At 31.4% G+C, this 22,478-nt stretch overlaps 1 protein-coding gene across 1 annotated transcript in view; it reads left to right on the plus strand.

Moving 5' to 3' along the window:
• Cpsf160 (cleavage and polyadenylation specificity factor subunit 1) overlaps positions 1-22,478 on the plus strand; it is a 273,054-nt gene that overhangs the window by 19,806 nt on the left and 230,770 nt on the right. The window contains exon 2 of the mRNA XM_085825305.1: positions 20,363-20,542. Within this exon, the coding sequence (XP_085681431.1) occupies positions 20,387-20,542 (156 nt within the window). The 5' untranslated portion in view covers positions 20,363-20,386. The remainder of the gene's footprint in view (positions 1-20,362; positions 20,543-22,478) is intronic.

Raw genomic sequence — 22,478 nt, forward strand, 5'->3', positions numbered from 1 at the left:
CTTTATTAGGGCTCACCAGCAGCCGAGCGGTAAAGTTGCTGAACACTGGTAGTTTGGTCCGAGGTTCGAATCCCGCGAACGGGCTGGCTGCATGGGTGTTTTCGTGGTTTTCCCCATATGTAACATGTATACAAGCCAGTTTCCCTTAGAAAGTCCTCCACGAAGGCATCCCTCCCCTTAGGCAGATAGCCCTCGAAGCTTTGCCATAATCACACACGCATCTACCTTTATTACCTTTTCCGTCAATTGGAATTTTCGGAAACTATCTTCCAGTTAGACGGAAAGGTCAAGTGTCCGGTGATTTTGGACAAGTTTTTAAGTAAGGTCTCTTAGCCATGGCTAATGGAATAAAACTGAATATAACCCCAACACCATGCCCCAAAACTTGTTCAAAAGGCACTCAGAAATATTTCATCCTCAAACCCTGTGTGGCATCAGATTTATATTGAAAAATCTCCTGTTTTTCTAAATCGAAAACAGTGTCCACGATGACTGGAAAGTGATCAAGGAAAGAACCCCTCCCCCCACTGGCGGGATATCCGTTACTGATCACGTTAATATATATGTTATATATTATTGCATTATATGCAAAGTAACCAAAATATAATGCCTGTGTCATTATATATAATGACCTATTTAATCGAGTAAGGAAAAAAAAATAAAACGCTGGCTCTTTTCTGAGAAATGCGAGCGATTAAGACGCATTACGCGTCGAGAAAGCTGAGTCTTTTCCCTTCTGTAATAATGTTGCAATGTTACTTTTTAATTAACCAAGAAAGCTTATGTTAAGTTTCAAAATAAATAGGAAAAAAAAAAAAAAAAAAAGAAAAACTATCCTAACGAAATAAACAAAAACGCCTGTGCGCCTTTAATTCACAGGCACACTTGTAAAGAGCTTAGATTCTCAGTTTGTTTATTTCAATAAACCTATCAAAACCAGAAACACAAAACAGAAACTAATGCTAGTACATGAAGGTCAAATGCCGTATGAATCAACCCATGTGAAATCAGTTACCACTTATCTTCATCTACTGTCTTTTAAAAATTCAAATAAATCGTTCCGTTTTAATGTTTCGTATATGTGACGCTGGGCTGGTAAGAGCAGAATCGTTGCGTCGTGTATACGGGGCGCTGGGCTGGTAGGAGTGGAATCGTTGCGTCGCTGGTCCTGAACGGGTTAAATGTGAATGTAAAGTTTTAGAATAAAAAAATTAAATCACGTTTAAATGTAAATGTAAAGATTAAATGTTGAGTTAAAAAATTATTCAATAATACTTTAATAATAATATTAAGTGAATTGTAAATCAGTGTAATAGTGTTTTCCCCAAGTTTTCGTATATGTGAACAGGTAAGACTGGTAGTTTATTTACAATATCCAAAAGGTAATATTAACCACTCAAAAGTTTCTTTTTTCCGTCATATTATGACAAAAAATAAGCATATTTTTGATAAACATTTTTATGAAGTAATTCATTATATAAACCAAAATCAGCAGTCAGAATTATTACAATTGTTGAATTTATTGATTTATGAAAAAGCACATTTTTCCTTTAAGTTTATTTTTTTTCGAACAAGTAAGCAAACTGGAAAGAACACTTTACAAAAATAGATGTCAGAATTAAAAATGTTTTATTGTTATTACATATCTGTTCGATTCCAAAGAAGAATTATTAATATCAAGAAAGAAGGATTATTTATATCAAGTTCACAAAAGTTCCGAATTTGCGTTAGATTATCTATACTTTCCGTTTCTTCGTCGTTGGAGAAGTCAGACAATTAACTGTCCAGTTAACAATTAACTTCTAGAATCATTTAGTGAAACTTCAGTTTCACTATCTGAGTTCCATTTCCAAGTGCCCGAACGCTGGAAGTGCTTAAGCAGTGTCTACTGTAGCTAATGCCTGTAACTTTGCCAAAAGTTTAAATGAACGTTTCGTACAATTGTTAAAATGACAAAGATGAAATAAGAATTTTTAATAGATGCTATTCATTACATTTATGAGTTGGTGTACAATTATGAATTGTTATGTTGTCCAAATATCTAAAATTAGGATTGAAATATAATACAGAATTTAAGATCTGGACTTGTCAGGACTTTGGCAATTTGGATTTTTCCCAGATATTACATAATTGGTTTAATCTAGTAAGATGACATGTAGAAATTACAAAATTAAAAATATGAAATAGAGATGTATGAAATAATAAAGCATTTATGACCTTGAGGAAAAAAAATTTAAAAAAAAGAGGGGGGACTCCCTGTTTATTTCTTTGCTGTATTAAATTTTTCTTTCAATATGGGCTGCTTTCAGTGTGTTTCTTGTGCTGATGCTTTCATTTTACAAACAGACATAATTTCTTTTCGGTTACAATGTTCCATTACTTAAGTCCTTTGGTTTGCCATGTTGAGAATTCGCTCTAAATTGTCAGTCAAAATTATTTCTTTCTTAGCAACCTTTCTGTCACTTTCTTCACTATTGGTAGCGATATTTTCTGGATCTAGAATCATACTATAGATTTTGTCGTCCATTAGTTGATTGATGATTCTTGCATTTCCATCGCTGTGAAAAACTTCTGTAACATTTTCTTCATTTATTACCTCCTCACTACATTTCTTTACAAAATCCATTAATTGGAAAATTTCACCTTTGGTTTGTAATATCCGAAAACCTTCAGATTCGCAACTATTATCTTCATCAACCTCTCCATGAAATAGGGTAGCTGACCATAAAATATGCCAAGCAGTTTTTAAGGTATCTGGAGACGCATCCTCCCAGGAGCTTGTGATGCTCCACACAGCAGATTTTATGCTAAAATATTTCAAAACTTCTTGAACAGTTTTGCCATTATTCATGAAATTTAACATGGACTTTAACATAAATGCTACTTTATATTTGCATTGCAGCACGTGCACTGTTACAGGGTTCGTAATATCAAGAAAATTCTTTAGGAAAAAAAAAAAAAAAAGGTTGGTGGTGGCTTTGAGGTCCGGATTTTAGATCATTCCGGATATTGGGCGTTCGGGTCCTTGGACTTTGTGCTGTATATAAATATGTATGTTTTATATAAATATAGTGTTAATTGTAGGATTAATAAATTATTTACACTTAATTTCTTATTAAAGTGAAAGATGTAATATTAAACAAAATGCAGAACAAAATTATTGATTCACAAATTTTGTAGTTACTGTAAGTTCTACATAACTCCAGTTATATTACATTTACTTAATATGTATATGTTACAGTTAAAGACCAAAATTTGGAGGATGTCGACATACAACCTCACATAGTCGCTTGATGTATGTCCAAAATATTTGCCAAATATACTTATTTCTGACTTACACCGGCAAATATTGACATTCACCATGCACTAATGGTGAATATTGAATATATCAGAGATTTTAGTTTTGTTCTCCGTATTTTAGGCACGATAAAACTTCACAAAGGGATGTAACTTTTTCGCCTATCTTACTGAGAGGACTAGCCAGTCCCGGTGAGGAGAGTTATTCATAACTCTATAGAGGCGTTTTCACTGCGGCACATGTAGCTTTAGATGCTAACGTGAGAAGGGCTATGTAATATTACTTGCCTTCTTAATATTGATAGCAGTTGTGCTTGGATTAACCCTTTCGCCGTCCTCTCCTGTCCGCAAAAATTTCTACCCAGCGGCCCTTTGTTTTTCGCAGTGTGTAATGTTGTTTCCTCTGTACATATATAACTTTCAATACATAACTTCTGTAGTGGATGAATGTAAATGAATATTAAGTAAAATTATAAGGAAATAAAGCGTAATGGAAAAGTAATAATATCTCTGCTTATTTCTAACAGCAGGATTAATTTGATAACATCTGATCCAGGCGGTCCACTCCTCCCATTTTGTTGTTGCAATTTATTGTATTTTTACGGTTCTTTTTCATGTTTCTAGATCAATCATATAGTTATTACAGACTGTACTCATCATACGTATATCCTTGTCTTTCTAATTCACAACGTCATTTTTTCTCTTTTTCTGCTGAGTAGACATTGAAGATCTTTCACTGTTTTGTATCTTGTGTAAAATAAACATAAAACCCGGGGGAAATTCAATGAGAAATAGAGTACCTAATTAGTACTGCCCTCCATAAGTTACTAGAACAAACAAAAATAAAAACTCAAACAAGTAAACATTTAGAAAACGTTTCAAATGTTTAAAAGTTTTAAAATGTAGAAGAATGCTTGAGACACGTTACGTCCACCCTGCGGAAGTTTCACTTGAATGCGCTAGACGCGTTACGGACGATGAAGAAGTTAATGATAAGCATTTAGTTTTAAATTTAGCTAATAAAGAATTTTTTCCCTTTACTTTTGCATTTATACCATATATGTCAAAATACGAAAAAGCTTAAGTAACAGCACATGTACATAAACTTTTGAAATTAAACAGTACATTCTAAATGAGATAAGAAAATAATACCAAAAAAAAACTTTATATGATTGAAACCTTTTTATTGCAACCAGAGCTGTGGAGTTGGTAGCCAGAGCTTAAATTGCGCCGGAGCCCACTGGAGCGTAGCTCCGGTACTTCTTAGTTTTGGGGATAAATCATAATTCTAGATGGAGCTCTAAATAAGAAGGCTCCGTCGCTTCTTTTATGTAACTAAACCACTTCAGTAGAAATATACGTCTCGAAAATTTTATATTTTGCAATAAAATTATATTACAAATCGCTTATTAAATTTAATTTATCTCTACATTTTATTTAATTTTAATTACTTATCTGTTTTAATAATAATAATTAATTAAATTTTAATTTACCTTTACATTTTATTTCATTTTAATTGCTTAACTGTTTTAATAATAACAATTAATTCTTTCAATTAAATTATAATCGACAAATATTGATTACTAGCAGCTTCGCTGCCAGCCTTCATCTGGCTTTTAAATATACCAAAAAAAATGGCTGAAGGGAACACCAATTTTAATTTAAAAACTGCGTAGAATTTTACATTGCAGAACAACTTCATAAAAAAAAGTTATTACGTATAACAAAATTACAATAAATAAGCAATATCCCTTAATGCAAATATTAATTATCCTAATAAATAAATTAACCAACTTCCTTTTGCAAAATCTTAAGAACTCAATAAGAAATACGATGAAAAATTGTTGCCAAACCCATATTTCTGAAAGAATGAAACAATTCAAAATGATGCCATTCAAAAATCAAAAATCTATCAACAACAATAAGAAAGGAAAATTAATATTAATTACGAATATTAATTAAATAGTAATTAATTTGATAATAATTAACTATTTAATTTTTAAATTATTAATGATTTTAATAATCCTTTTATTTATTTATTTTTGTTCCTCTTTGCTGACGGTTTTCCATAGGGCTCCGGCACTTCTAATTTTAGAAATTAAGCCCTGTCGGTAGGGAAAATGACCAAAAGAAGTAATAGATGCTACAGAAAAAAAAAAAAAAAAAATTGATGGCATATCAAATTATTTGTATTAATTAGCATTTATTATGAAATGGAAAAACTGGCATTAGTTATTTCTAAGAAACAGTTAGCTTCGGCAAGACCTTCTGTGTTGGAGGGCCATAGATCCGATTTGATAAACTTCAGAGCTGAGAATAGTCTTTCCACAGTAACTTGAGTAAGGTAAATTTGGCTGCCCTGCCTTGTGAACTTAATCACATTACAGGTCCACTACCCCTTTGGGGCACATCATGGAGGTTCAACCTCCACTATTACCTCTCCAGAGGAGAGGCGCACCACCTGGAAAAATCTCCAGGCGACAGTGGTCGTCAATTGCTACCTGCCAGTTATATGGGCGAGCACGTCGCAGAGGGCCATTACCCAGCAAACCAAGGGGGTGCTACGGATCCATACCGCTCAGAACATGCCAGACCCTGAGGCCGGCCAATAAGTGACCTTTCCCAGCGCCTTCAGAACTACGAAGTTTATAAATTTTATACCCCCGTGGCTTAGACTGCCTAGGTACAGATCCTAGCCAGTAGTTCTCTACGTTGATACTAACTTGAGTAGGAGGAAGAGCTGTTACTGTTAGGGCTACTTCCTTTAGCTTTACAGAATAGATTTTTTATAAATTTTAAAAGAGGTGTCTTGCAAGCGCAATCATATTTCTTTAGTTCTTCAAAAGCCTTGTAGAAATCTTTTTTGCATTTTTATATCGAAAGGCTTTTGTTCCTTATGTTCTTCCGCTTTGCATTAGCCTTTTCAATATTATCCAAAAATATTTCTCAAAATCTAATTCATCTTTGGAAGAGAATGATATAGACTCGATTGCTATGTCTGCAGTTTGACTATCCTGAATCAAATTCTCCAATTGTTCTTAGAATAATTTCATTCTTAATGAAAGTTCATAGATGGTTTTCTGTGCCTTTTCAATTTGTTCGTCATCCAAGAAAATTCAGTGTTTTGGACCTACATATATTGAACCCAGCAAGATCTCAGTGTCTAGCAAACTAGTTTATCTTTTTTTCATTGAAGAAATGATTGCTTCTGCAATAAACCCTCTATTTCAGAAAGAACAAACATCATATTCTTCCATTCTCATCTTCTGTCAATTCTTCAGATTGCAGCTTTTATATGGCTATATACGGTGTAGGAAGAAGAGTTCAATTCTGCAAGATCATTCCACAGTCTTTCTGTTAGTGAAACACTAGGGTTATGTACATCTTCTAAAAAGTTTTTTAATTCTAACAACCTCTTTATCATCAAATATGTGCTTCCATATCACATTGCTTGATCAATAATTACTCCTTTTCCTGCTCATTTCTTAAGAGTAGCATCAATTTTGGGAGTTCTTGCTGCTATTGCTGCTTACCTAAATTTACCAGTACTAAATGAATCATTTTAATCACTAATGGCAAATATCGCATCCATCCTCCTCCCTTATGTTTATTAATATGTTAATAAAATAGAAAATAACTATTTATTAATGTATATAGTTCATAAATAAAAATAATAACTCAGCTTGTCATTAATTTTTTTCGATTTATTTTTAATTTCATTTCAAATTCCAACAAAAACTGGAGTTGGAGTCAACCTGTTTTTAGCGATTCCGACTCCTTTTACCCCAAAATCTGCTTGACTCCGACTTCACAGACTTGATTGCAACAACTTAAAACTTTTTTGACATTTTGATTTGTACAAGAGTCCCTTGCTTTTACAACTGTGTTTAGTTGTGGAACACTTCCTTTTGCAGTTGACAGCGTGTATAGCATTGCCCTCCACTTCTCGAATTAGCTGCAGCTGCTTCTCTCAGCAACATTTCTTGAGAAGAAATCTTATCTATGGAAAGTAACTTTTCTTTACAAATTACAAACTGATTACGGGTATAAAGCTGCTTGAAGGCCCCATTTTTATTTGTTTATAAAAATCAGAGTCTTCTATTCCAACAACAATTGCCAACGCATTTCGGCCATCTGTACAACCACAGTTGACATCAGGGACTTGTATTTGTATGGTATCACCAATTTGAGCAGGAGGAAATTTATTTTTTGAGGTTCGTAACATTTTCGTTGCTTGTGTGCGCTAGAAGACTTTCTTTCGTTTCTGATTTTTTATAGAAATAAACTTGTGTTGTTCTTCAGTCAGGGCTTGATATGAAGACATAGTAGGTTGATGGTCCTTTTCAATATTTTTCTTTGGAATATGGTTTTTGGTATGGACACTGCTCAAATGTTCTTCAAAAGTATTAACAATTTATTTGAGCTGTTCTTCGGTTTTAATATTTGCGATTTGTTCGCCAGGCAAAAAAGACAATGCTATGCCTCTTCTGTTTAATTCCAAATATGGCTTCATAATGCGTATTTCTTCATGATATGTAGTGTTCTTGGCAAATTGAACAAAGGGCAAACCATATGACCATTTATTTGTATTGTTATCATTCATCCATGCAGCTAACATATTCTTTATATCCTGATTAGCCCTTTCAACTGAGCCTTGTGTTTGACTATGACGAGGCTTTCCATAAACTAGCCTAACATCTTTCCACATAGCGCATAGTTCGGATATGACTTGATTACTGAATTCCCTATTGTTATCTGAATGCTACTTCTTCAGCTGTCTTAGTTTCCAATGGTTGTAGCTGGACAAACTTGGTTAAATGATCTTGATACACCATTATGAACTTGTATTCGCGATCCCTGTGTGACTGCTGGTCTATCAGATCAACTTGTCATCTTGAATTTAACTCAGAACTGACCATTGGTTTCACAACAATACCTTTCTTAAGTGCACTATGCTTCATTTGACATTGTTTACATAAATTTAAATACAACATTTCATCTTCATATGTAATATGTTTGTATTTACCTTGCAAATTTTGAAGCATACATGTTCTTCCTCCTTGGCCTAGTCTAGTCTGAGTTTCAAATAGTATGCTGAACACTTCATCATCAATAACACAATACTGGGTATTTGTTTCTCCTGGTTTTAAGGGTACAATTAATTTTTCTTTATCATTAATTTTTAAAATGCCAAAATGTTTTTATCATCTGTAATCCAAAAGTGTACTGCACTTGTTTTTTTCAGAAATCACTTCAGAAAGTATTTTAGAGTACTTTTCTTGTGAAAAATAAAAACAGTTGTCTTCTCGTTTACTCACAATTTAATGCATTTAACCTTTCAAATAAAAGTTCACAATTCACTGCAGTATCCATTCAATATAAATTAGGTTATCGGATAAATAAAATAAAAAAAATATATATTTAAGAAAACGTTGTGCATACCATCAAACCTTGCATAAGACTGACAAACAGTGTTCCAGAGTATAACAAATACATGCCACATAACTTTAGTCACAGCAGAATAAAGAATTTGGTGACAGACTGTTGCCCCTCTGTTGACCTCGAATTCTCTTTTCAACCTCCACCACATTATATCTGTGATTGTTTCCAGAGTATAACAAATACATGCCACATAACTTCAATTGCAGCAGACTCCCCTCTATTGACTGGAGTTCTGTTTTCGATTTCCACCACAGTACATCTGTAATTGTTGAGATACACAGGCGATGGTCCAAATATACAAGAATATAATGAAATATTGTCTTTAACCTATGTGCTTGGTATGTGTTGACATTCTCCAATTTCAGTCTTTCTCAGTAACATATACATGCATAAGTATCACTTCACTCTTTAGCAAATCCCCATGAGCTGCGATGACAATCTTACAGCGATCAGGCTTACAAAATACCAACTTCTAAACGCAATCCTGTTCATTTTCATGGATCCAACTGTAATAATGCTTTCGTGCTATTTAATCTTAGTAGCAGGGTTACAAAATATCAACTTCTAAATGCAATCCTGGCCATTTTCATGGATCCAAACCGTGATAATGCTTTCGTGCTATTTAATCTTAGTAGCATTAGGACCATTCCCAAGCCAGCCCAGAACATTAATACCAGATTTTGTCAGATAGGCCTCTACCCAAAGAGGAAAATTAGTTTTGTAATATCCATTATGTTCTGGAGATGGAAACCTGTAAATAAGGCAACAAAATCAGGCATAAATAAGTTGGATTGTACTTGCCGATTTTACTGTATGACAGAGTGCAGAGTTGTGTTGGAAAAGGCAATTCCTAGCACCTTTAAAATGATCCAGAAAAACTGGCTTTAAACACCCCTTAAAGTATGGATATAAACTGATGCATTCACAGTTCCAGTAATAAATTTCAGGCGTTTAACCCCTTTGATGCATATGCAACAGCAGATAACTTGGTAATTTCATAGTAGAACAATATACAGTTTGGATGATAAGCTTACTTTTATGTCTCTGAACATACAGTTTATTGTCTTATCCATGTAAGTTGAATTTAGGTTCATCCAAAAGCATTATTGAGGTTCACTGAACCTTTGTCCATGAAATGTGCTCTTTTGCCCAAGAAAGTCACTTCTGCATTATTATAAGTAAAGACTTTTTCTTGGTGCAATATGTATGCAGACCGTATTCCACAAGGCGTCTGGACAGTTTGGTTGCTTAAATTAAGAGCACAGTTTTTCTCAAATTCAGCTTTTAAATCAGCAGTACTTGCACAACATTTACAGAGAGATGTCCATTTTGGATATCAATCACTAGGTCACCCTCTTCGAGTTTAATCCATCTCATCTTTCAAATTCACCAATTTCGTGCTTCAATTTAATCGTTCTTGAGATGATTGATTTCAGCCAATTTTATTAGTGATCACCGTGCTGAGGATCCTTTTATATCTAAAACAACTGTCACATGTTCTTCCCTTGCATGAACTGAACATATAGAGCCATCCTTTCATTACTCGAAGATGAATGACAGTTTTCACTTTTGCTATGCTATTTATAGAAATCAAATAACACAATACTTTGGAAGTGCTGTATGATGCAATAAGAATGTGAAATGATTTCATATCTTGCTTTGTGGCAACTAAGATTATTTCATGTGAAAAAATAATGCGTTAACGTTACAAAATATTTTAAAGTCGAATCTGTTGAAGTTTCAATAAGTTGTTCCGCTTCCTTTATTGGCAAGTTTTCTGATTATCGTTGCATTTGAATGTATATTTTATTATAAATTTAAATAAATTTAAATTCTTAACAAATACGTATAAAAGTAAAAAAGCAAATTTAAATTCTAAAAAAAGGAAAAAAGCCAAAATAGTTTAAAATAATTAAAAAATATGCAAACATGTAAAAGATTTAATTCTCGAACTAATCTACAATATCATTTAAATTCAGAAGCATAAGCAAATCAAGTGCAAAATCTATCCATGAAAATAAATCTACTAATTTAATAAATTAAAATTAAACATTTTTTTAAAAAAATGCATATGTGAATGATCGTAGAGTAGGCAGGAGACAGACTTATCAAGGGGAAGTTGCCTCCAAACCTAACTCTCAATTCGTGATTCGTCATTCATGCATCCAAGGGTAAAAGTCAAAACCAAAAGTAATTCCAATAAAGTGGTTCCCTTAGAAATTAACATTTAAGAATTAAAGTTCAAAAAGGAAAATACTAATGAAGTCTTTTGAGAAACAAGCAAGTAAAGTCAAGAATTAAACTTTTTTTAAAAAATTAAATTTTTTAAAAATTAATTTTTTATAAAAAAATAATCTAGAAACTAATGTATTTTAGAAACCCTTGTCTACAGAAACCTCCCCTACACGAATATGCATATCAATAAAAAGAAACTAAAAAAGAACTAGACATAATCCATATAAACCAATAAGAAACAAAAAGAACTAATTCACAATTTTTAAAAAACAAATATATATTTTAAAATATAATTTCATATTTAGAAAATACTTAGATACTACATAAAAATTTTTTTTAAAAAATACTTAAAGCAAGTAAATACTAAGTTTTAATTCTAACTTACCTACTATATGAGTGTTGGGGTCTGCAAAAGTGTTGTGAAAGAGAAGTAAGTGTGTTCTTCAAATTATATAGATGGTGCTTATGTAGGTAAAGTTGAGTATCAAGCTGCTATCTTTGTTATAGTAAAAAATTTTTTGTAAATATAAATATTAATTAAATTAAATTAAATTAAAAATCCTAAAGGTAGTAATATCAATTATGTAGGGAGTTAAGTAACCGAGCCAATTAAGAGATGTATGTTTGCTTGAAGGAAATTAAAGTGAAGTGGTATGTGAAAAAAAAATGTAAACTGTTGGTAATTTGAAAGGTGTTTTCTGTTGAAAAATTGTGAAAATTGTTAAAAAAATTAAGTAAAAGATATTTTGTGTGAAAATTGCAAAAAATTAAAGTAATTAAGAAAAACTGAAATGTTTTAATATTAAAGTTTTAAAGTAAAATTTCCCAAAATTTTTTGAAATGAAATCCTTAAAAAACCTCTAAAAATTCCCAGAAATTTTTCAAAAATTCCTTTAGGAAGTTAAATAAAACTTAAATTTGATGAAAGAAAATATTAAAAGTTTAATGAACTTGATTTAATTGGTATATCAAAACTTAACTAAATACTGGCTAAAGTATGGAAAATTAGAAGAAGAAGATTAAAATCTTCACTCAATTTGGGCTATAATTGGGACTTTTGAAAAGAGTTGGCCCTTTATTAGTAAAAGGAAAGAATCCAGTATTGATTAAATATACATATTTACAAAATATTTACGATAAAAATTTACAATAATTTCTCTACTCTTTTTATATCCTTCATTACCCTCCAGTAAAGGTTTAAGGTAATGTTATCATATCCAAAAGAGCCAAAAAATTATAAAGTAAAGTCAAGGCCTGCCTTTTTAATATATAAATTAATAAATTTTGGTGGTACTTGGTTATCAACTTGTACATTAATTAGTTTTATGATTTCTTCCTTTAAATCGTCATTTTCAGTACATATATTTTTTATTCTGATAATTTGGCTATTAAACGTGTTTTCTATTACTTTTCTAGAGATATTAGAGTTCCAATTAATTAGTTTAATAGTAAGAAAATGGAAATTCCTTCTTTTATCAAATAATTTAATTTTGTTGTGTTTAATAATTTGCAGGTCTAGGAATTCAATAGTATCTTGATTCGTATTCGTTTTATTAAGTGTTAAACTATTTGGGTAAATTTTGAATTTCTCAAAAGTAGAATTATTATTCAAAGTTATAATATCATCTATGTATCTAAAAGTGTGAGCAAATAGCTTTAATTCATTTTTATTTAAACTGAGTTGGAATTTATATTCAAATGTAAAAAGAAATAGGTTACAAATTTGTGTAGAACTGTTTGCTCCTATAGGAATTCCTCTAACTTGCTGAAAGATCTTATTATTGTATTTAATGTAGTTATTAAATAATGCACAATTCAGATAAGTATTCCATCTTTCAATACAAAGGATGTCAAGTATGTCAGGAAAAAGTTGTGGGAGTTGCATTAAACTAGTAAAAATTTCTTCTAATGGTAGAGAAGTATAAAGGTTTTCAAAGTCATAGCAGTTAATGTTCTTGATTGTTAAACTTTAAAACTGCTGAGAACTGGAGCATTATTATAAATAATCCAACTATAATTGTGTTGTTTGTTAACAAGATGTTGGATTAAATTACAGATTTTTTTAAGTATAATTGCAAATATGTAATCTATATTCTTTTTATAATTATTTGTACCATTAGCAATAAATCTAAATTTGAGTGGTGATTTATGAAATTTTGGGAGAGCATGTAGATTTGCTAATCTATTGTAGTTAGATGGTTGTGAAATTTGCAGTTTCTTATGAAATGCTTTTAGCTTTTTTGCAATAACATTTTTTTGTAGATTGGTGAGTTTGTAAGTATTGGCATTATTGAGTTCAGTATTAATTAATGAGACATAAAAAATTTTCATATTATGCTAAAGTTATTATTGGCTTTGTCAATTTTGGTAATTATGAACTTTTGTTTTAAATCCTGTAAAAGAGGTATGAGAATATTTCACTGTAAATGGCTATTAAATTCAATTCTTCGAATTTTTTGCTTGAATTATTCTAATACTGCATGTTTCCATGCCATAAAGGTAGAATTTGGAATATTTAATTTGAAACTAGTTATAACTATAAATTCGTCTATACTTTTTACGAAACTTTTAAAACTGTGATGTTTGTTAATTTTTAGTACTGGTCTAAATTTGGTACCTTTTTTCATTAAAATTCTTAAATGTTGGTTTTGAACTATTGCTAAATTGCCTGTTATAATATGTTGATGAAATTTATCTATGAAATCTTTGTATTGAAGCTCTTTACAGTATCAATGGGCTGTAGTAGCTAATTCATGGTGGTTAATTAGCAATTTACTGAGAGGTTTTTGATACTTGAAAGCTGGTGAGATCTGTATTTTGGTAGCTGGAAAAAGTTGTTGAATTTTTCTGAAAATTTTGCTAAACTGAATATGATCATAGTTAGGATGAAGGAAATTGATTTTGCAGTAATATTTATTGTATTTGTTATTTGTAGAGAACTTATAATTGCAAAAGTCAATAATAAGGTCTTTGATAATATTGTGCCCTGTAAAATGCTGTTTTACAAATTTTATTAGTAATTTTAAGAAATTGTGCTTACACGTATGCAACCAAGTAATTATATTTTTAGTGAAATTATCAGTAAGAAAGTAATTATTTATATTATCGTTTAACTTTTTTTTGTATCTATTGTTGAAAGATGTTTATGTTTATTACCTGCTCTGGTTCCTCGTAATGTTTTTTTTTTTACTGAATAATTTAAAATGGCTGTAAGTTGGAATTTCAGAATTTAATTTAATGTGTTGGTTGAATGTATTGAGTCCATAAGGGTAAAGTGTTTTGAATTTAAGCATGTAGAGTGACTCTTGAAATAATCTAATTTTGTATTCAGGTACAATGTCCAAAATTTGAATATTAATTTTTTTGAAATCATGTATTTGAAAATGTTCTAATTCAGCTGTATTAAGTGTGCTAAAATTAGTAGTTGCAAATTTTTTAATGTGTGCTCTGTGGTTGTTAATTCTAATATTAAGACTATTTTTAGTTTGTCCAACATATTTAAGATTTCATGTGTTACAAGTGATGAGATAAATGCAATTATAAGTTTTTCAAAATGCGAGTTGTTTAGTGGCTGTGATATTAAAAGGAATATTGATAACTTTACAAGTAAGTCATTTACTAGAATGACATTTATGGAAATTTATGTGATTGATATGAGCCGTTATAAAAGTAAAGAGGGAGCTAACCTACAATACAGTGTATTTTTAAAGTAAAAATTCTTAACTCAATTTTTGGACAGAAAAATTTTAAAAAACTGGGAATTTAAATGTTATTGCTAATTAATTCACTAACTTAATAAAAAAGAACTATTGTATTAAACTATTTAAGTTAATTAAACTAAATTATTTAGAGAGCGAGTTTAAAATAAAAACAAAACTATTGGAAAAAGAAAAAGAAAGTTGTTTTTAATAAAAGAGAAACAAACCAGGTAATTAGCGCTAAAGCTGCTAAGTACAAACAAAATTGCTTCATAAGAATAAATTGAGTTTAATTAAAAAAATTAAATTTAAATACATATTTAATTAAATATTCTTTGCACCATTGCTGCAAGGAAGGAAATTTAAATTTAAACAAATTTAAATTCTTAACAAATACGTATAAAAGTAAAAAGGTAAAAAAGCAAATTTAAATTCTAAAAAAAGGAAAAAAGCCAAAATAATTTAAAATAATTTAAAAATATGCAAACATGTAAAAGATTTAATTCTCGAACTAATCTACAATATCATTTAAATTCAGAAGCATAAGCAAATCAAGTGCACTTAGTTTCCTCTTCTGGCATATAGTCTATTATAGTTTTCTTTAATTGAGAAGGTTCTCCATTGTATAATTTTCAACACTATCATCCAGATTCAGTTTATTTTCTGTTTGAAAACTGTGGCGATTTTTTTTCATTCCTGAAATCAATATCAAACTTCCAAAAATTTCTATTTTCTGTATTTAAGTTTTCTGCAAGAGCTAATTTTTAATCTGCAAGATTTTGGTGAAAACTAAACAACCGGAAGTGGTAATTTATTCTTAGCCCTTGAAATTATATTAAAATATAACTCAACACTTTTTATTTTAGTATTTAAAGACTTTTATATCAGTGGGAACAACATACAGTCAAAAGTCGTTAATCCGGACTCGTCGGGACTTCGGCGATTCCGGATTATCGATTTTTCCGGATTATAGATCATCAGTTTAAATCTGGTAAGAAGGCACGCAGAAATTCTAAAATTAAAAATATGAAACCGTAATTTATGAAATAAAGAACAATTATGATCTTAAAATGTATCAAAATTTAAAAAAAAAAAAAAAAAAAAAAAAAAAGCTTAATATTTATTTGTTTACTTTATTAAACATTTCTTTCAATGTAAGTTGTTTAAGTTGCTTCGTTTTATGTGATAATACTTTCTCTTTAATTCTATTAAACAGATATAATTTCTTGTTCAGTTACAAAGTTCTGCTGTTCAAGTCCCGTAATTGCTGTGCCGAGAATACCGACTAACTCGTCAATCGAAATTTTTTCGTTTTCACTAACCTCTCTGTCACCTTCTTCATGTCTTTATCCATTTTTTGCAGCAATTTCACTTTTTGTTTGATGAACATCGAAACATACTTTTGTTCTGTAGATCCTTTGGGAGCTCTAGCGTCAGAAATTCTATTTGACATAATCGAAAGTTCAAGTTTAATTAAGACACAATAACACGCTGAATAAATACTAATTCAGAAGTCAAACAACAAAAATCAGCGTTAATTTACAAAATTTTCACAGGACTAGTTTCGATGGTTTTACCGAACCATCATCTTCAGCTGCAAAACCGCAAATGAACAAGATAGGAAATAATGATTAGATAAGATAAGAAAGCCTGGACAAGAATAAGCAAGTGGCGCCATCTGTTGGAGAAACCAGAACTAAAACATAATTTCTCTAAAAGCCGAAGGCAAATTTGGATTGGAATTAGGATCGTTAACTAGAACAGAAAGATTTTTATGAATGTGAAATGCTTCTAGAAAATCTAGTTCTCCAATGGAAGATGTTTTTTGAATAATTTTGGCAGCAGAAAAATTGAAAGTGTGATTTTCGGACCAACAATGTTGAGCAACAGAAGACTTCTGTGTTTCCTTTTTTCTAACATATGCCTCATGTTCTTTGACGCGAAATTTTAAGGCTCTCTTAGTTTGGCCAATGTAAATTAAACCACACTGGCAAGGAATCCTATAAATACCCCAGGAATTCATATCCGGAATGGGGTCCTTGAGTATAGAAGTTGGCATTTTATTGATGGGAGAATAAACAACCCGAAAGTTAAATTTCTGCAAAATATGTGCAACTTTATAGCTAATTGATGGAAAGAAGGGAATGACAACAGAATTTTTATAATCTCCTAAAATAAGAGTGTGGCTTTTTGTGTGTTGAGATGAAAATTTTTTAACTGCTTGATTAATAATGTTGGGTGAAAAGCCCCTGTCAATAGCTATTGCTTTTAAATAATTTAGTTCTTCATCAAGGGCTAGTTTGGAGGAGCAAACTTGAAGAGCACGGAAAACATAGGAATAAAATGAAGCTAACTTTTGTTTAGTTGGATGACATGATTTAAAGTGTGGTGGAAGGCAAACCGATGAAGGTTTACGGTAAACTGTAGTACTGAAGTTGGATGTGTTACGTGTGACCAGAATGTCGAGAAACGGAAGAGAATTGGAAGTCTCAAGTTCAAAAGTGAACTGAATAGCAGGATCAATAGAATTCATTGTTGAAAGAACTTTATTTAAATCATCTTTATTACCTTCAAACAGGGTAAAAGTATCGTCTACGTAGCGGAACCATGCCGGGAAGTTTAAAGTTTCAAACAATTTTGATTCATAATAATGCATGTAGATATCAGCCAGGATGGGACTGAGGGGGCTTCCCATGGCTAATCCCTCAGTTTGCTTGTAATATTTATTTTGGAAAACAAAATGTGTTTGTTTCAAACAGAGTTGAGTGAGAGAAATTAGCTCATCAATTTCGATGCAAGAGAAATGAAATTCGCGAAGTCTGGTTTCTAGACATCTTAATGCACCCTCCACTGGGACATTGGTGAATAATGATTTTACATCAAAAGAAACCATGAGTAAATTACTAGGAGAAATGTTTTTAACCTTTTTTACAAGCTCTATTGAATTTTTTATGGTGTAAATGTTATTGTCTAATAGAGTGGAAAATCTAGAAACTAAATATTTAGCTAATGGATACGAGGCAGTACCTAAATTTGATACAATAGGGCGGAAAGGAATACCACTTTTATGAATTTTATGAATTTGATATTATCATTTCAAAGGCCGACAAAGGTGGCCAGATAGTCGTCATGGATAAGAACACTTACATCGATGGTGTCGCTAAACTCTTAAACGAAGGACCATATAATCCGATCCCTAAAGATCCTTCACCTTCGGACTTATCCAAAATAAAAACTGCGATCAAATCTTCGCAAATCATTTCAAGCAACTTAAAACATTCGCTTATCCCATCTGTTGCGAATTGTGCCAGATTATATGCTCTTCCCAAAATTCATAAAAGTGGTATTCCTTTCCGCCCTATTGTATCAAATTTAGGTACTGCCTCGTATCCATTAGCTAAATATTTAGTTTCTAGATTTTCCACTCTATTAGACAATAACATTTACACCATAAAAAATTCAATAGAGCTTGTAAAAAAGGTTAAAAACATTTCTCCTAGTAATTTACTCATGGTTTCTTTTGATGTAAAATCATTATTCACCAATGTCCCAGTGGAGGGTGCATTAAGATGTCTAGAAACCAGACTTCGCGAATTTCATTTCTCTTGCATCGAAATTGATGAGCTAATTTCTCTCACTCAACTCTGTTTGAAACAAACACATTTTGTTTTCCAAAATAAATATTACAAGCAAACTGAGGGATTAGCCATGGGAAGCCCCCTCAGTCCCATCCTGGCTGATATCTACATGCATTATTATGAATCAAAATTGTTTGAAACTTTAAACTTCCCGGCATGGTTCCGCTACGTAGACGATACTTTTACCCTGTTTGAAGGTAATAAAGATGATTTAAATAAAGTTCTTTCAACAATGAATTCTATTGATCCTGCTATTCAGTTCACTTTTGAACTTGAGACTTCCAATTCTCTTCCGTTTCTCGACATTCTGGTCACACGTAACACATCCAACTTCAGTACTACAGTTTACCGTAAACCTTCATCGGTTTGCCTTCCACCACACTTTAAATCATGTCATCCAACTAAACAAAAGTTAGCTTCATTTTATTCCTATGTTTTCCGTGCTCTTCAAGTTTGCTCCTCCAAACTAGCCCTTGATGAAGAACTAAATTATTTAAAAGCAATAGCTATTGACAGGGGCTTTTCACCCAACATTATTAATCAAGCAGTTAAAAAATTTTCATCTCAACACACAAAAAGCCACACTCTTATTTTAGGAGATTATAAAATTTCTGTTGTCATTCCCTTCTTTCCATCAATTAGCTATAAAGTTGCACATATTTTGCAGAAATTTAACTTTCGGGTTGTTTATTCTCCCATCAATAAAATGCCAACTTCTATACTCAAGGACCCCATTCCGGATATGAATTCCTGGGGTATTTATAGGATTCCTTGCCAGTGTGGTTTAATTTACATTGGCCAAACTAAGAGAGCCTTAAAATTTCGATTATAAATTAAAAGAACATGAGGCATATGTTAGAAAAAAGGAAACACAGAAGTCTTCTGTTGCTCAACATTGTTGGTCCGAAAATCACACTTTCAATTTTTCTGCTGCCAAAATTATTCAAAAAACATCTTCCATTGGAGAACTAGATTTTCTAGAAGCATTTCACATTCATAAAAATCTTTCTGTTCTAGTTAACGATCCTAATTCCAATCCAAATTTGCCTTCGGCTTTTAGAGAAATTATGTTTTAGTTCTGGTTTCTCCAACAGATGGCGCCACTTGCTTATTCTTGTCCAGGCTTTCTTATCTTATCTAATCATTATTTCCTATCTTGTTCATTTGCGGTTTTGCAGCTGAAGATGATGGTTCGGTAAAACCATCGAAACTAGTCCTGTGAAAATTTTGTAAATTAACGCTGATTTTTGTTGTTTGACTTCTGAATTAGTTCAAGTTTACTTTTATAAAATTGCTCTTACAGTCTGCAAAAAATAATAAGTCGGATCCAATTCGAAGATTAAGGAACAACGCAATTATCAACATTAACTGAAATAGATAATTAGATAATTTTAGCTTATACCTTCCGTTATACATTAAACGCGCACGCAAAAACGTATTCTGCACTTGCGCACACGCATATGCGCAGTCGTAAAAATCTTGCGCACACGCGTAAATGCCTATGCACATGTGTCAACGCGGCGCATGCGCAGAAAGTTTTTACTTTTGAGGTCCGGATTATAGATCATTCCGGATTATGGGTGTCCGAATTAACGACTTTTGACTGTATTATATTTGGGCTAAAATGGATAAACTGAAAGTTGTACTTAAAACTGGACAGGTTTTCACTTGCCTTGATTCATCTTTCAGATTGGACTCCGTAAAACTTCACAAATTGCTCTGTACATGAATATGGTTAATGATGTAGCTTTCACTCTGTTCCTATTCTGAGGTGTGGAAAAACTTGTACCAAACCCTATCTCTCCTTCTGACCCCTATATTTGCCTTGCACATAAACACTATAACTTCTATTTTGTTCATCCTAACAACAATACTTTGACAATGTTGTATGGCTTCTCATGAAACTGTAGTCGTGAGATTTTTATTTTTATTTGTTGTATTTTTTTACGTTTAACTACTGTTTGCTTACTATATTTATGTTCATGTATGTTCAGAACTTTTATAATTACTAACCATTGACTGTATATATCTTATTTGTATATTCTGTTTTAGGTTTCTGTGAAACTCAAGTAAACTATGGCTTCTAACATATATTCATTTTATAAGCAAATACATCCACCAACAGCAGTTGAACATTGTCTGTATTGCAATTTTTATAATTTCTCAGAACAAAATTTGGTAATAGCAGGTGCAACTGTGTTGAGAATTTATCGTCTAACGCCAGAAGCTGAGGTAAATTTTCATTTATTTTTAACCTATATGTATGTGTTTATATATACAAAATTTAAAAATAAACAAATAAAAAATAATAAATTTAAATTTATATTCCATTGAAACAGCAAAACAGAATAAAAAACAAACAGTGTGTTGAATAGAACTACTGTATAAAACTGATGAAAGTGATATGCAAATGTAAAAAACTTTTAAAAATATTAAAGTATGCCATAAAAATCATAAAGAGGTTATTTACATTTCCCTTGTGACATCTTTATCAGGTACTAGTCCCCCAATAAATGTAAAAATCAATTTGTTTCTGAACAAACTAGGTGAGTAGGAAGGTCAAAAAGTTTAGTTACAAACAAATAAATACAAATTTTACAGTACTTACAGTTAATATAATATTTTTGTCTCATTTTTCATTTAAAGATATGTTAAAAGACATTAAAGACATGCTGAAAGTATTCCCATTCACTTCTAGGCATATTTGAGCGTATTACAACATGATGGATGATACTGTTTGTAGGATCTGCAACAATGATATTATGAATAATATTTGTGATGCTTTCCTTGAAGTCCAGAACATGTGGATTGCTAGCATACAGTTTCTGATTTAAATCTTTCCAAAAATAAAAACTGAGTGTGTACAAGGTGCACAAAGCATCATGGCTATAACCTCTTGCTTATGTTCACAAATACCTAGTACCTAGAAATAAAATTAGCTTCTAAACATTATATTCAGAATCTCATTTTGGAAACACATCAAAAAGCTCAGTTGCAGATAGAAAGAAATTAAGACCTCCACCCTTCTGAAAGTCTGAGACATTCAGCAGCAGACTGAAAAGTCTCAAATAGATCAACTCAAGAATGCCTTAGAAGTTGGTGCATCACAAATGACGTGTTAGTGAGTGCTAAAATCTTTGAACCTCAAATTATGGCAATCAGCATACATTTGAATGTAAGGTTTATGTTAATTAACCATTTATTATGATTTGAATCTTTACTATAATTTCTTTACATAGTCCTCACTAGAATGCATATTAGATGTGTGAGTATTTAAGCCGAAGGTTTGAATATTTTCAAAATAGAGCTTTTGGCACTCTCACTTGAAGGGTATGTCCTATAACCAGCTCTATGAAAATTTATTTCCACTCTAGGCATTTTGCTAGATGAAGTTAAAAGTGCACAATTAAATATTTAAGACCACTTTGTGTAGTCTCTGACTACAATGCTTGAATTTCAACATATGTTATTTTGACCCTCCAAGCAATATGGGTTTAGCCTTGAAATTTTTAAGTTCCTAAAAAATGTCTTCAACAAATGGTATTTTCTTGATTATAATTAAAAAATATCCCTTTCATTTTGTACCTCAATTCCTTTTCTTACAGTGTACATCCAACCTGAGATCGGATACATTAAAAGCTGGCAGAAATTTTCATATGTAATGAATAAGAATATCACACATCTATATGGAATTTTCTGTCCATAATACTGAGAGAGTTAAATACCCAGAGTTTTGTTTTGTTAGCACAATGTCTTTTGTTAAATTTAAGAAGTTAATACAAAAAGAAATGCTCTTTAAACAATTCATGAATCCATGCCAATGAGTCACCTGTAATGAGCCATATAACCCCATCTTGTAAAAAAGAGCAGTACATTTTTTTTTTTTTTTTTTTTTTTCTTTTGGTGTCAATCTTAAAATCATTCAAAAAGTCCAGGTAAATCATAGTAATTCACACTTAATTGGGCGAAAATTGGACATATTATGCATCAAATGCCAGTTTTTTGGTTATGAAGGGGAGTTTTGTTCGTCAAACTAAGCTTATCAGCAGACTCAGTACCTTGCATTCTGGGAACTTATACAGCTTATTTAATGAAATCGTCCATCATGCAGTTTAGTAATGGGTCAAAATATCTACAGCAATTACATATGATAATTTATGTTTTTAGT

Source organism: Stegodyphus dumicola, chromosome 10, assembly GCF_044657685.1.
Source record: "Stegodyphus dumicola isolate Sdum_Otavi_A_Nest chromosome 10, ASM4465768v1".
Taxonomy (NCBI): Eukaryota; Metazoa; Arthropoda; class Arachnida; order Araneae; family Eresidae; genus Stegodyphus; species Stegodyphus dumicola.